General features: G+C 34.7%; 3 protein-coding genes across 7 annotated transcripts in view; 2 read left to right on the forward strand and 1 right to left on the reverse strand.

The window, feature by feature from the left end:
- LOC135141496 (PAS domain-containing protein cky-1) overlaps nt 1-9,251 on the forward strand; it is a 48,014-nt gene extending 38,763 nt beyond the window's left edge. The window contains exons 4-8 of one of the 2 annotated variants that reach the window (XM_064072636.1): nt 2,502-2,606; nt 3,343-3,537; nt 5,072-5,256; nt 6,069-6,175; nt 6,231-9,251. In XM_064072636.1, the coding sequence (XP_063928706.1) occupies nt 2,502-2,606; nt 3,343-3,537; nt 5,072-5,256; nt 6,069-6,175; nt 6,231-7,168 (1,530 nt within the window). In that variant the 3' untranslated portion in view covers nt 7,169-9,251. The remainder of the gene's footprint in view (nt 1-2,501; nt 2,607-3,342; nt 3,538-5,071; nt 5,257-6,068; nt 6,176-6,230) is intronic. The other variant, XM_064072637.1, reaches the window with a different exon arrangement.
- A 93-nt stretch (nt 9,252-9,344) lies between these two features.
- On the reverse strand, nt 9,345-11,569 carry LOC135141497 (spermatogenesis-defective protein 39 homolog). 3 transcript variants are annotated; one of them, XM_064072638.1, is made up of 9 exons: nt 11,386-11,569; nt 11,238-11,337; nt 11,004-11,176; nt 10,821-10,957; nt 10,748-10,772; nt 10,119-10,257; nt 9,862-10,073; nt 9,527-9,814; nt 9,345-9,476 (listed from the first exon to the last, which is right to left on the reverse strand). In XM_064072638.1, the coding sequence occupies exons 1-9, from the start codon at nt 11,452-11,454 to the stop codon at nt 9,456-9,458; spliced, it is 1,164 nt and encodes a 387-aa protein (XP_063928708.1). In that variant the 5' UTR covers nt 11,455-11,569; the 3' UTR covers nt 9,345-9,455. The 3 variants fall into 3 exon arrangements, with proteins under 3 accessions (XP_063928708.1, XP_063928710.1, XP_063928709.1); XM_064072640.1 differs by lacking the exon at nt 9,345-9,476 and having other exon boundaries at nt 9,550-9,666; nt 9,726-9,814; XM_064072639.1 differs by lacking the exon at nt 9,345-9,476 and having other exon boundaries at nt 9,550-9,678; nt 9,726-9,814.
- Nucleotides 11,570-13,063: 1,494 nt separating this feature from the next.
- Nucleotides 13,064-15,348, forward strand: LOC135141704 (secretory carrier-associated membrane protein 1). 2 transcript variants are annotated; one of them, XM_064073031.1, is made up of 8 exons: nt 13,064-13,271; nt 13,363-13,458; nt 13,517-13,642; nt 13,763-13,970; nt 14,019-14,265; nt 14,320-14,446; nt 14,693-14,877; nt 15,098-15,348. In XM_064073031.1, the coding sequence occupies exons 1-7, from the start codon at nt 13,215-13,217 to the stop codon at nt 14,858-14,860; spliced, it is 1,029 nt and encodes a 342-aa protein (XP_063929101.1). In that variant the 5' UTR covers nt 13,064-13,214; the 3' UTR covers nt 14,861-14,877; nt 15,098-15,348. The 2 variants fall into 2 exon arrangements, with proteins under 2 accessions (XP_063929101.1, XP_063929100.1); XM_064073030.1 differs by having other exon boundaries at nt 14,693-15,348.
- The last annotated feature ends 18 nt before the right edge of the window (nt 15,349-15,366 follow it).

Consider the following 15,366-nt stretch of genomic DNA (forward strand, 5'->3'; position numbering starts at 1 on the left):
AGAAGATTAAAATGAAGCAACGAGTTCTTAAAATGTAAAGCACCGCAGCAAGCATTTTATCTAATGACAAGCAACTGATGGGTCCATTTCGTAAATGTTTTTATGGATAGCGAAAAAGCTGTTTAAAAAGATACTTTTATGATAATTTCTCTTAATATCAAGTCATTAAAAACCACTATAGCTCACTATTTTTATAGATACAAATGTGAATTATATTAAAATTGATTATACTAAACTTAATGAGGTTCCAAAACAAATCTTCTTCTGTTACTCTTGTTAATACATTCTTTCCGTTTTATTGTCCTTTTCTACATGAATCGCAGCTTATTTACCAGCACGTTCTCGGAATGGTGCCAAAAGCTTGTTATGTGATTTGAATAAAGTAATAAAATTGGTCAAATTTCCACTTTAGATTATTTATTATTTTCGGCTACTTACATCAAGACATCTTAATGTGTCAGTAAAAATGATAGCAAATCACTAGTCGTGAAAAGTCAAATGTCACTCTATTACAATATAATTTAATAATTAAAACTGCGTATGACGTTTAAATGGTAATTACTGCACTTTATTAAGTTGTATTACTACTACTTTCTAGGACAGACTGACACTTTTAAACAAAACAAAATATGCCTGTTTTTATGCATCATAAAAATTATAGAGCACATTGATATAAATCTAGTCGTTTTACGTCCCCAGTCACGTCCATGAATACTTTTTTGGGCCGACTTGTCGCTTTTTTGTACTCAAATGTCGAAAATTTACTTATGCGTCCTTGGCCTTGTGTTTTTGACCGACATCTTTTTTTTTACTTTACTGAATATTGAAACATAACGGTACCAATTTTTTTCTTAGCAGAGGAGAGAAGTAACACTTTGGTTTTTAACAAATCTGCAGGACTTTTCCTCCAACAATGAAAATATTTTCTAACCTCAAAACCACTTACATAATCAACAATTTTTTGTATGGTCGCCTAAAAAAACGTCGGCCTCATCCGAATTGTAGGCATTGCCTACTCGCATGTTCCAACCACGTTTAACTTCTTGACCCTTCCTCGTAGATTTTTATTTTAGTCTATTACCGAATTTTACTTTCGGCTTGTCATTTCCCTGATAAATTTATGTATGCTTGATCATTGTAAAAATTCAATATTCTTTCGGGGTTTAAGTTTTTCGTTTTTTCTCCTTGTTTTCCTCAACACCAGTTAAAACATTCATTATTATTGCTTTTCTATTGCTGCAGTCCATTTGTCTCTGAAGATCTTCAAAAAATCTTTTTCTTCTTTCTTGCCATGTTTATTTGGGGCAGAAGCAACTATCCTACCCTTCCTTTATGGTAACTGACAATGACAATGTCCTTTCGCTTAAGAACCTCTCGTTTTTCAGCATTTTAGTAAGTTACTTTAATTTGTTTAACAATTTTTTTTTACTTAGTGCCTTACCCTGTAAATATTCACTTAACAAGTTTTCTTTTATTTTTACTTCCCGAGCGTAAACGAAGGAAGTATTGTAATCGAGTCCGTCGGCCGACTCTCTACTTTTACGTTTTCTCGACCTTTCATGACCCCTAGAAGACGAAGAAATAGGTCTCCCGTTTCCGTCTGTCTGTCAGTTTGTTTTGGCGAAGTCGTATAATGTCGTCCTCAAGGTGGCGCTGGACGAACACGAAAAAGCTCTCTTTCTCACGATCTATGATTCACAATACGAAATGAGGAAAACAGCTAAAAAATCCAGTACCAACTAAAAGACGATTTTTATTAATCTCAGGTTAGTTCTGTATTTAATGAATTGGTTTTAAATTTCAGTCGCTAATTTCATCAAACGATGCAGACTGAAGAAGAGATTAATAATGAGTTTAATTACATATAGATCGAAATCGATGTGTGTATAAAACCTTCAATCATTAAAATAATTTTTAACAAAACAGAAACATCAATCTATGGAATCGTGTTTAATAATAATGTACAAAAACAGAGAACAAGAAAATTAAACGCTCATCATTCGAAGCGTGCTAAGCTATAATTATCATAATAGGTGACGATTTCGAAATGTTTGCATGATTATGATAATCTTACCTAGTTGGTTCATTTGAGGGAAAAAATAAAATAACGGTGTAGAAATAAATATACTGTAGTATTTTTAGTCTAGATGGATTATAATGTACCTATATGCCATATTTCTAATTTTATTTTAATAGCTCTAATCTAAAGTTTGTATTTTTTATGTCTGTATGTTAAAATAATATCTAAAATATGTTTTACCTTAAAAAGAAATTCACATGCCAGTTTCTTTGGTTTTATTTAAGTGTAATTAACTAAGTGGATTAAACAAGGAGCCAATCATACACCTGTTTAGATTAAGTGGATATTGTTTACAAGTACTTTCATGTAGGTTATTCAACGTCTGACACTTATTTTAAATGATCGGCTACTTTGTCTGCTACTTCGGCACTCGATCTACGTATAGTTTGACTAGAAATTTGACTTATCCTTTTTGTTTCAGGCCTTAAGTGGCTTTCTGATGATGATGACTCAAAATGGTAAGCTGTTGTACATATCGGACAATGCTGCAGAGTACCTGGGACATTCCATGGTGAGTGTTTTACAGGTGAGCGAACTTTTTGAGCTTTAAGCTTAAGAGCGAGCTTGAAATGCCTCAACACATAAAGGAAATATGCTTAATTCTATCGAAGCGCTCACTCAAAGAAATTCTTAATTAATAGATCATTTATTTAAAAATTTAGATGGTAGAATATGCGGACAATATGTAAGACTGAAAAAGCTTCTGACATTCGTTCATGATTTAGTAGTTTAGTAAAGCAAGACGACCGACTAACTCCATGTCATCAACGTCAATGACGCAGCATTTTTGGCCTTATTAATATGTTAGCTACTCCACCCACCGCCACTGCCTTTATGTGTAACATTACCACTAATGTAATAAGGAGGCGAAAAAAATTATAAATATTTGGAATATTGTTCAATATTCTTGGACATACCTCACAGCTACTATAAATGACGACAACGAACTCAACATCGTTACTCCTTTATATAGTAAATATTTCGCTGTTATTTGCCAACATTAAATTATCTTATATGACTAAACTAACCTAGCTTTTAGATGACGTCAGTAAAATGTAGAACACAAGTGTATATTTAAAAAAAAAAAATAGTTTCCATATTTAGTCGAAGTTTCAATGTTGCTTCATTACTTAACTGGGGTAGTTTCAACAGCAGTGTTAGAAGCTTTTTGTCAACTTGCATAATATACTGAAGGCGAATGTACTCCATCAATGTGTAAAATATTTTACAATGCTAGTTTAAGAGATTCTATGTTGTTTTAGGAGGATCTCTTGATCCATGGAGATAGTGTATACGATATTATAGATAAGCAAGATCACCAAGCAATCCAGTGTGAGTTAGGACGGCCAGTAAATTCAGGATCAAATAGTAACCCTAGTGAAGAAATTCGTTTATTTTTATGTAGGATGAATGTTTCTAGAAACGCCAGACGCCAAATGCGATTTGGGGACCAAAAGGTACTTATCAAATATCACAACTACAATTTTCTCATTGTGCACTTGGTTCGTTCTCTTGTTATCGTCAGCCCATTTACACTTGCACCTTCACGGACGAACTAATTTGAATATTTTTGTTTGCATCAGCACCTTAAAAATAAATCAGTCTAGAAACCTGACTTATATAAGCCACATAAATTGAGTTAACAGCTTCAGTTGTATAAAAGATAACTTGCGGACGGTTTGCATTGCTGAATGTACCAATGCCGGATCTGCCTTTCACTATGCAGTAACCTCAGCGGGTCGAGTCCCCCTTCCCGACCTCTAACAGCAGCAATGATTCCACCCACACCTAGAATAGTTGCCATAGATACCGAAGGAATCTATCTGAATACAAGCTGTACATACATTTATTTGCATTGCAACGCTTATTACAATTTATTATCGCAATCGTTGCTTGTCACATTAGATATCTGTACTCGTGCCTCCCATAACTGGGTAAATCCCCCAAACTGGCCTGTGATTTAAAGGTTTGACGCGAGGTGTTAGCCACACGAAAGTACTTCAGAAAAAAACTGGATGTCGTTAATGTATACTGGTGATTTGTAATCGTCATTAGCTAACAAGTACAAGTGTAAACGCCTTTCCCTCCAACGCAAATTATTAAAGAGTTTTAAAGTATTTTAATTAGCTGTACCACTAAGCTCATCATCTTGGAGATCTTCGAAAAAAAACTTAAGCATGTGACCTGCACTCAATGGTTTGACACGTCAACCTTTGCCAGCAGTTACTGATAATTAATTGTTAATTCATACGATGGTATTTTGCACTGTGACAACTACAAATATATTTCTCAAACGTTATTTGTACCTTCGCCCTTGTTTTTAAATTTCGGTATTTCTAAAGCAATGCATTCAGTTTTACTTGATTTTATCAGCAAGAAGTATAACAAACCATTTATAACTTCATTAGTATTAGGCGCGTTTTGTTTCTAAACCACTATATTTGGTAACATTTCAATTTTCTTCTGTTGTCATACCTATATTTCCCAAAATTTGAATGTCATGTTTACGTGACAATTAAAATTAGTTAGGTTATAAAAACGACACACTTTTTTGCTGTTGTTATTAATTACTTAAAACAGAAGTAAACATTCTGTTGTTTTTAAAATGAATTAAACCAACGGTAGTACAGCTGAACTCTTTGCTAAACACAGAAAAATAATCGTTTCCTTGTAAAGTAAATTAAATATGATCTAAATTTGGTGCATATATATTAAATCTCGACGAAATTTTTGGCACTCTCTCCAGGGAAAACGGCACTAAAACAATGTATGCCAAAAATAAAGAAAAAACGCGAGAAACTATTTTCTTGCGTTCCACTTTAGGATCTGTAAAAATGGGTGAAGGCGCTCGGTGCTGGGTGTGCGATATGTTACAACGCCTACTCGCTAGCCAGAGAACACATCGTGCTTTTAGTTAAACGAGTCACATGGAAATGAATCTAATCAAAATTCAAAAACACAAAGCGCCACTACTTATACGTACTGTCGCAGGTAGTGCTGGTGCAGGGCCGGTACTTGTCCTTTTTGCCACTGTGCAGCCGAAACGAACCAGTCTTCCTCGCCACTTGTACACCGGTGGCAATGCCTGAAACCAGAGAGTGTGTCGTGCAGGGCGCCACCAACGTCTTCACTTCCATACACTCGATGGACATGCGGTTTATACACATCGACAACAAGTAAGTACTACACACATGGGTGGCAAGAGGGAGATTCTCAACAGCAGAATCGGTACCGTTTTGCTAAGAACTGTCAAAACTTATCAATTTAGTCCATTTATTGCTGTATTTATTTTCCTTATGTAATCAAGTCTTTTTGGTTCGCTATTTATGACATCTTCACAAAAATCCTTCAACATTGTGATGGTCCAAAAAGTCTTTGCCTACGTTTTTCCTAATCGAACAACATGATTTTCTGTTCTGACACAGTACTCTCATTAATTAATTAATCGACATCTTGAATGGTTAGTTTTTCCGTTTACGAGATATCGATGTGGTTTACGAACATTCTTCAAGAATTCCTAAAACCTTCTCCATCGAGATTTAGGGAATTGATTCTGCATCTAATTTGAAGCAAAATTTTGAGTTGATCGACTCCGTCGCTACTACTTCTAGATCTTGTTCCGTCATTGTTTTGTCCGTCATGTTCCACTTACCCATTTATAAAAAGGGTCAGCCCTAAGAATCTTGTCGTTGAACCTACGTTTCAACAATATAGTGATCCTGTTTTTTGGAGAGTGAAATGCCTCGGACGCTCTTTTATCGTGCTAACCGGGTAGCAGCAGGCGAGTGTCAAATTTAGGGTGGCGTGCGGCTCGGGCTGAGTGCGCCCGCCGCCCGTGGCATATACGAGAGTTGTTTGGGGCTTTGTTCACTCGTGCGATAAATCTATGGTTGCTCGTGATGCCGGGGCGGTCCAGGTCACCGGGTCGCGGGAGAGCCGGTGACATCGAATACCATAAATCACGACGAATGTTACACTTGTGTTGCAGCGGCGAATTCTACTTGGGCTTTCCGCGCGCCGATCTGCAGGGGGTGTCCTGGTACCGGCTGCTGCATTGGGAATGCACGCGTGAGGCCCAGACAAAACACCGACTCAGTAAGTTTGCCATAAACACAAACAACTCCAAGCCGAGCTGTGTGCTTTTTTGCAGTCACCCAATCGGAACAGGAACGCTCATGTATTCTCTTGGCTCAATTTCAGCGACGCTCCGGAGATTGGCTGTGGATGCACTGCGTGTTGCAAGTTAAAGAGAGCTCCGAAAGCAATCAACAGCCTGTCATCGTCTGCACCAACCAGGTGCTCAGCGAAGCCGAGGCTGCCGTCATGCGGACCAACAACTGGCTGTATCACTACTATTCGGTCCAGAACAAGCTCCAGTATGGGCTCGCGTACGACGTGGGTCCCTCGTCCAGACTGCTCTACTATCCGGAGCACCCTCCGGGGCCGGAGTTTCCGCCGAGCCACGATTCCGGGGGGTACTCGCACCTTGGCGCAATGCCGGCAGCGTTACAGACACACCTCACGCACCACTCGACTCCCACACATCCTCACCACAGTCAGCACCATCACCACCATCGGCGCGTCGATTCGGAACCGGTGGATTACTCATATAGCAAAAGGAAACCCAAAGAACTCCAAAACCTCGAATTAGACGTAAGGGATGTGGAATCGGCGGACGTGGAAGGTGGTAGTACCGGATTGTTAATAGTTTCCCATTTAACGGAACGGCCGAGGACTCTTCTTAAAGTTGATCCGAGTGAACTTATGGACCAATGGAATCCGAGTCCGCCGTGGTCGGATACGCTGCAAAAAGTTCCTGATTTATGTCATCAAGAACTGAGTCCCTATATCGGAAGTGCACCTCCTACGCCAACGGCAACTCCCAGTACGCAAACTGGAAGCGCATTTTCCTTTGATTGGATGCCTGAACAGTATGTTCCTTCAATGACAGCAGTACCTTCGACGGATGACGGCGAAAGGCAGATCTACTGGCCTTCGGAACACAGATTATTTCCTCTACAACCTCCTCCTAAAAGAAACCATCCACCATCAGGGCGTTCCGAATCTGCAGATCGTGATACACCTTAGCATTCCAGTGTGCTATGTGCAATACTATCGAACTTATTTAACTTATTTATTCTTTGTATGTATAGGTGATTTTTTTTTTCAGATTCATCAAAGTTATTGTGCACCGTCATACGGACAATCATTTCCGCTATTCTGTTGCCACAAACTCTGTAACGAACCTTTGTTGCAAATTGCGAGTATCTCGTACTAGCGTAACTGCTAAATTATTATCATACTAGTCACTTCTAAGAGAACGTATATTAAATTTAATGCAGATGTGGCAAAAATTTCCATCCATCTGAAGTCTTCATGGTACACTAGTACAAAGTCTGTATTTACACCACAATTGTAAGACGAATCTTCGATACTTGTCCGGTTCCGAGTTATACCATGTGGTAAATACGAACTATTTTTACACATGCGGAAGTCTTCGGTAAATTTAAAGCCACCATAACAATTTAACTAACATATCGCGTGAAAAAAATCGCATATTCACGTAAAAACTTAAACTTGACAGTTGTCGACACGAGTCACCTTCCATAGATGATTCGATCACATTTTTCACGCACAGGAATCAAATTTTGTATTTAATCAAAGCAACAGAACTCCATGCCAGTAACTAGAAAATATTGTGGTGCAGAATAGGTGATAATAAATTCAATGCTATTTTTAAGTTAATATTCAAAAGCAGTGTGCAATGTACCAAGTCCACTAACACGATCTACCAATGATTCCTACACATGTGTTCATCTTAGTGGCCAATAATATGGGTATTTTACGACATTATAATGCAATGGTTCCTCCAGTACATGTACATTAGGTACGACATGGTAGTTAGCAAATTGGATATTTTTTTAGGATACAACAAAACTTAAGTTTTCAAATTTATAAATATTCGTAGTTACCCAAAGGTTCCAAGAATTGGTGACCTACAAGGTACTTAATTAATTCAACGCACTCTTGTCCGAAAAACCTGGGTAATAGTAACATTAAGCCCGCGTTATAAATAACTAGACTGCTCTAACGTATGGTCAACTAAACTTGGTATCATCAAACCAGAGTGACAACCTCCAAAAAGATATATTTTTAACGAATCGTCAGACATACTAATTAACGTCAACGGTGGCATTTGTAACATCATTGCTTTTTTTCAAAATCTATGATTCCAAGTTTAATCGATCGTGCTTCTTATTAATTTATCATTAAAATTCACAGACTGAAAATAACAAATACACACATGTTGCTTTTTTGTGGAAATACTATACTTCTTAATTTACTTTCTCAGCACTGCGTTACTTCTACCATGACAATGAATTTAATTTACATTAGATTATTAAAGACGATTCGCTAACATCTTATCCTTTTCTTGGTGTTAGCTTAATGTCTAATCCAAAGTTTAATAAACTGTTGTGATAAAAATGTAAATTTAATAAAGTAGTTCATTTTGATAACGTCCACGACTTTATCTACTGTAAAACGTACTTTTAATGTCACTAGCACGTTTCAGTTCTATCAACACTTAAAAAAATGGCTGTTTTCGATATGAATAAATCACATACTTACCTATTTCATGTTGCTAGTATGACAAAAATTGACTGTATATAATTAGGAACTTTATGCAAATATGATCGTTTCAGCCACAGGTTATAAGTACACATAATTATTTTACGTATGTGACAGTTTTACACAGCAGATAGGCATTATCATTAATTAATAAGAAACTTCATCTTTGCATCGAAATGTTATTATTGTTAATCTTTATTTATAAGAGAAAGAGAATTCACAAAGTGAATACCGTGCGTAGGTTCAAAACAAGATGGCTATAACACGGTGATGATTAGTTCCTGAAAAGTACTTTTAAGGTTAAAGCGTTATAATAGTCTTGATTGTACCTTTATGTAACGACTAAACTAACATGCATACACTATGTGACTAAAGAATAGTAAAAGTATTTTTTAATCAAACAGTATAAAACTAGAGTCTAAATATTAAGTATTACTAGTCCAAGTGGGCAAATTCTTCACGATTTAGTCATTACATAAATGGACGTTTTTACAATAGGTATTATATTTAATACCTACCTGGTACATTTTTGTACTGGATTTGCGAGATACTTGTAGGTATGTTAATTTATTGACTTTTTGTTAACTGCTATGTAATGTTTTGAATAGGATTTATATTAATAATTTACACAAAGTATGTAAATGTATCAGTATTATTTCTTCCTATTATATATAGAGAAATAAATTGCATTTATTTATGTAAATAAAAATATATTGAAATAAAACAAATTTGTTCCCAGTATTAATCAGTTCTTCCACTTGATATCCTACAAAAATGAGTTAGTTCATAAGTCTCGCAAAATTGGTTTCACCTCACCGTGTTATTCAAACTACTTTGGATAGCAAACCAAGCGGGACTGCTGGGCTCGACCCTTTCCATATATTTCAAGAGAGACGTTTTGTCTTTTTGCTCTACATGATAATTCACAACAATCTTATGGATTTTCAATTTCTCTGCTAAATACAAAACTTTAGAAGCATCACTAATACATGACAAAAACTGTTCTGTTACATACTCGGGTGGGTTATGTCGGCTTATACCGACAACAAATAATTCAGGTCTAATAACAGACTTCAGAGCACGCTTTTTTTTTATAACCCACACCTAAAAATCGCAATCAAAAAGATTTTTAAAACCTAAAAAACACATACACTTTTTGTAAATGTAGCTATCAACTTCTCCCAATTCTGCATTTTACACAAAACGCTCATCTCAACCCACTCAAACTGGAAATCGTCTATTTTAAACAGCTTTTTGAAATTGTTAACATCGTCACCATTTCCTCTGCTCCACTCTGATCTACATAAATTTATAAGCTGTTCAATAACAGATTTACTGTTTAACTTGTGCTTAATCTGGAAATCTTAGAAGCAGTTTATGTGTGCCAACATTCAAAAAGTTAAGGTACCTAGAAGAGCCAAAATTTCCTGAATCTCGGTTTTGTCTTCGCTGGTATGCAGCTCTCGCGAATGATCTCTGTTGAACTGTTTCAACTTCTGAACATTTTGATTTGGAATATCTTTACTTAATAAACAATAAATATCTTTCTAGAACGAAATATACATGTTTGAGCACTTTTATAGTCATGGAAATGAGAATTAGTATAATAAAATAATAATAATAATAAATTTTGTTTTAGACAATTAAAACGTAAACACAATCGGTTAATTCAACAAAAACGACCACACAAGTGTGTGGTCCGTAATGCCCAATGAATCACTACAGGAATAACTAATATTAACTGCGCATGTCAAGAGTTGACGCAGACGCCATAGGCAAACGAAATTAATTCCAGTTTTACCTTTTAAAAATCTGTTAAAAACTTAAAAATTTGCGACCAACGGAAAATACGCAATTAAATTTTTTTTCACACTTTTTGTTTCTCATTAATTATGCAATAAGATTTGTTTTACAAAGCAGCCCGTTAATGTTAAGATTTTAACTTTTCGTTATCATGAAAAACAAAACTTGTGACAATTATGGACACTGCTGTGACTAACACTCCAAAATATGTATGTATTTCATACAAATCCTTACCATGTAGGAAATATGTCCAGTAGCCCTAAAAAAAAAATTGGCCTAAAAATTGTTAATTAACGTGCAGACTCACATATACAAATCAGCAAGCTCTTGTAAACTATTTTTCTCAATTAAATAATTAGCGTAATGTCTTACAGCTACTTTCCTCCTCGACAGTTGAGTAAAAAATTTATTATTATTTAAAGTTTTACTTAAAAATAGTATCACCTGAAAACATTGACAAATAAAAACACTTAAACATATAGAAACTCACAGTAATAATAATATTTCCATCACCAATATCAATTGCTGCATCTAATAATTGCAATTTATTTTCAAAACTTCGATATGTATTAAGCATAAAATTTTCTGCATGAAACATACGCCTAATGGTCTCCTCAACCGGAGCAACAACATGTTCTACTGTAGAATCAGTCTCATCTAATACTGAAAACACAGTGTCGATGTTTGTAGCTTTCAAACTAATTATTAAATTAACATCACTTACTAATTTTAAGGCACTTGTTTGATATTATTGAGTCGATTTGTAAAGGGATATTTTCTTGAACGTTTGCTGCAAAGCAATCTCCCTGTGTATACGATGAATCCTAAAAAAAAAACAATCTTAAACAGAAAACAACATAACCTATAAATACCTCTTCATCGTCGCCAAAATCGAATTTGCTTGACGAACTTTCATTCCAGAAATCTTCATTACTGGCCATGATATACACTAATAGCTAATAAAGTAATAATAAGCGTGTATATAAAAGTGAATAGGTGTAAACATTATGCAAATTTTAAATTTTTTGACAACTTGTCAAGATGCTTTTAATTAAAATATGTATAGGCAACTCATAATACAAAAGTGGAACACGTATATATAGATCGTTAAAAAATCAGAAATTTAAATTTACACCAGTGGTCATTGACCATAGTTTAAACACACAACACAACAAGAACATTAAATTTCACTGGTTCCCTAGACACCCTGATACTCTTTCAGAATGTAAAAATGTGTGTAAAATTCCAGAATCAGCAAATTGTCAAAATTTTTATGTTTGCGAGAAACACTTCCAACTTCCAACACTCCGATTACAAAAATTCTTTGTCTGGACGATTTAACTTGCTTCTCTCAGTGCTTTTCTCAATGTTTTATTTTACAATAAATGACAGCAGTAAACTATAGGAAAAAGAAAAAAAAATGGTCAAAAAACATATCTAGCATTTTCGAAAAGCTATAAAATTTGATGTTGCGAATTTTATTTTTTTTTATTTATTTTATATAGTTATGTATGTAATGTTAAAATAAATGCAACGAAACATGCTACGTAATACTAGAATAATAATATAATAACAGTGTTGTATTCCCAAATTTTCTGGGAAAACTGAGTAAGCCGTTTTTTATTTAATCAATACAATAAACTGACTAATTCATTAATTTTTTTGAGCCACCTGTATAAACAAATCTGAACAAAATGAATGCTGTGATAAATTACAAGTAAAAACTCATCATATTTTGCACATTTTGACACGACATCATCACTTTTTGGCGCGAATAAACAGATATATTTGGATTAACAATTTCCCATGCTGACAATAACTCTAAAATGTCTCCAAAATTTCGAAACATTAGGTTTTGTAGTTCCTAATTTATTGTAATCACTCTTTCTTCAACTAGAAAAAGATAATAGGTGTTTATACAATGCCTGGCTGTTTTAAAGAGGTAATAGGAATCCACTTTTTTAAAACGCAGATAGCAAATGTTTTTCCAATTTTGATTTGTTTTACAAAAATCTAGACGTCCGAAGTGAAAAATAAGGACCGACTAGTGACGTGAGTGTAAAAAAACCGTTTGTTTTATTGGTTTTAAAAGACGTTTTTTTAACAACTTTAAATTTTCTTTCTTTTATTTCCGTAAGTTTTTATAAATTTGTTTTTTTTAATAACATACAACTAATATATAAGTTATCGTCTATTTGTAATACATTATGAATTTATATTGTATATAATGATTTCCTTCCCACCTTAAAGTAAGGTTATGAAACATGTCATAGGCCGTTAGGTTGACATTATAAAATTAAAGTATTTTTGATTTTTTAATGACAGCTTTAACTATATTTTTATATAGTATAACTTTCAAAAGAAGGGTTTGTCTTTATGGATGGGTCAATTAAAACTTTGTATATAAAGAAAAACACAGAAAAAACGTATTTTAAAACACAAAACGTTTTTTTTACATCTATATGTTTAATAGTATATGTTCTGTGGCAACAGTCGCTATGTATCATCTTTCCAGTTATTCTATGCTCGAGTGTACGTGCGCAAGTCATTCATCTGTCATTTGCATTCTGTCAAAAAAGAGCACGATTGTAATGACTATATGGCAAAATATGGTGTCCTGTCAAGCATGATAATGGATTTCTAGATAAGATAATAAAAATTTGGCAAGCAGGTGTTAATACAGAAAGAATATTTTGTAAAAATGTCGGGTTTTGACGATAATCCATTTGGTGAGCCTACAATAGACAACCCTTTTGCGGTGAGTTGGAACTGTCATGATGATGGTGTTAATTTTACCAACAACATAAAATATTTAAATAATGACGCATTTTATTGTTTGGTTGTTTTAGGATCCTTCGGTACAACAGGTAGCAAGAAACACCAATGCACAGATTAATGTTAATGATTACAACCCGTTCGATAATCAACCCCAAAACACAAGGCCTGTGAGTGCTTACATTCCATTCCATTTCATAACAACAATGTTTACACTTTGTCTTGTAGATGGGTTACAATCAGCCCAACACGACACCTGCAATCATGCAGCCGACACAAGAACCACCAGCGTACACCAAAAGTGGCCAGCAAATTCATGAACCACAACCCGCCCTAAATACAGAAGACTTACAGGTAATCTTACGCTTTACTCAAGTACAACGCCATTTCGTGCGGATTTTGGGTGTGTGTATGATATGCTGGATTTTTAGTAGTAAAAACAATGATAATTTTGGACAAATGTAATTATTTTAGCGACGCCAAGAAGAATTAGAGCGTAAAGAAGAAGAATTAGCTCGCAGAGAAGAAGAAATGCGTCAGTCCTCGTACAACGTTAGACGCAATAACTGGCCGCCTCTTCCCGAACAATGCTGTTTCCAACCTTGCTTTTATCAAGATATCCAAGTTGATATACCTTTAGAATTTCAAAAAATAGTGCGTCATTTGTACTATCTCTGGATATGTGAGTCTCCTTGACTATTGCTAGTTCAATATTAATTCTTTTTTGTAGTTCATGGTATAATCATGTTACTAAACGTCCTAGGAGGAATTGTTTTACTAGATTTTAAGATAATTGGACTTGGGATTTTGTATACAATATTATTTACGCCATTTTCTTATTTGTGTTGGTTCCGACCAGCATATAAAGCATTCCGTTCTGATTCGTCATTTAATTTTATGGTGTTCTTCTTCATATTTTTCTTTCAGTTTGTTGTCACTACCATCCAAGCTATTGGAATCCAAAATTCTGGAACTATGTATGACGTCACAGTTTTTGTAAAATGTATAAATTTAAAAATATTTTTTTTTAGTGGAGTGATAACCGCTATCGAGACTTTTGATAGTGGCGCTTGGGACATAATCAAAGGCATTTTGGCTTTGATTATCGCAGCTGGTTTTGGTTGTGCTGCGGCCGGGGACTTGTTCCTTATCACAAAGGTAACAAAGTTATTTTTAAATATGCGCACAAAGTAATCATCTCTTATCAAACAAATCTTTTATCGCTTTTATTAATTGTTTTTTATCTTTACTGTAAATTAAGAAGTCAAATTAATTGGACTGGATTAAGTACCAATAAGACTTCCACAAAACAAAGTCCTAAAGCTGACGTCACACCAGTTGTTGGTCACGTGGTGTCAATTCGTAAATTTAAATAACTTTAGTTTGATGGCGCTCTTTTTTCAGATTCATCGTATGTATAGAAGTACCGGAGCTAGTTTAGCCAAAGCTCAGCAAGAGTTCACGACTGAATTCCTTCGTAACCAGCACGTTAGAAGCGCGGCTAGCAATGTAGCTGCAGCAGCTGTGCAGTCGCAGTTTGGCCAAAACCAAAATACGAACACAAGATACTAATACTGTTCAACAAAATGGTACTCTTATCTCTCTCAGTATTTAGTCTTTTGTGTTGAACAGCATGTTATTCAAATTACTAAATTATATGTGATCACATGTGGACGTGAACTATCAAAGGAAAATCACGATATATAATAATTTTGTTATATATATATGTATATTTTTACTGGAGTATATCAGATACATCGACTCACGAGTTGTTAGGTTGTATTGTAAATATATTTTTTCTTTTTTTAGTATACTTGGAGATTTGCGAGCCAACATTTGATTAATCTGACAGAGCGTCTTATTTATCACATTACAGCTTGTACTTAACCATTGGCTTTGTTACAGTTAAAATAGTTTTTCACAAATTTAATAGAGTAGTATCTGTGTTATTTATGTAATATTAACTGGTACTTTGTATATGACTTCAATATGTTCGTTCCAATTTCTTATTGTTTTAATAACATGTAGATACACTAATAAATTTAATATAATTACGAAAATGTTTCATTCGCAGTTGG

This window comes from Zophobas morio, unplaced genomic scaffold (genome assembly GCF_036711695.1).
Source record: "Zophobas morio isolate AGI-343-1 ecotype UQ-CSIRO unplaced genomic scaffold, CSIRO_AGI_Zmor_V1 ptg000044l, whole genome shotgun sequence".
Classification (NCBI taxonomy): domain Eukaryota; kingdom Metazoa; phylum Arthropoda; class Insecta; order Coleoptera; family Tenebrionidae; genus Zophobas; species Zophobas morio.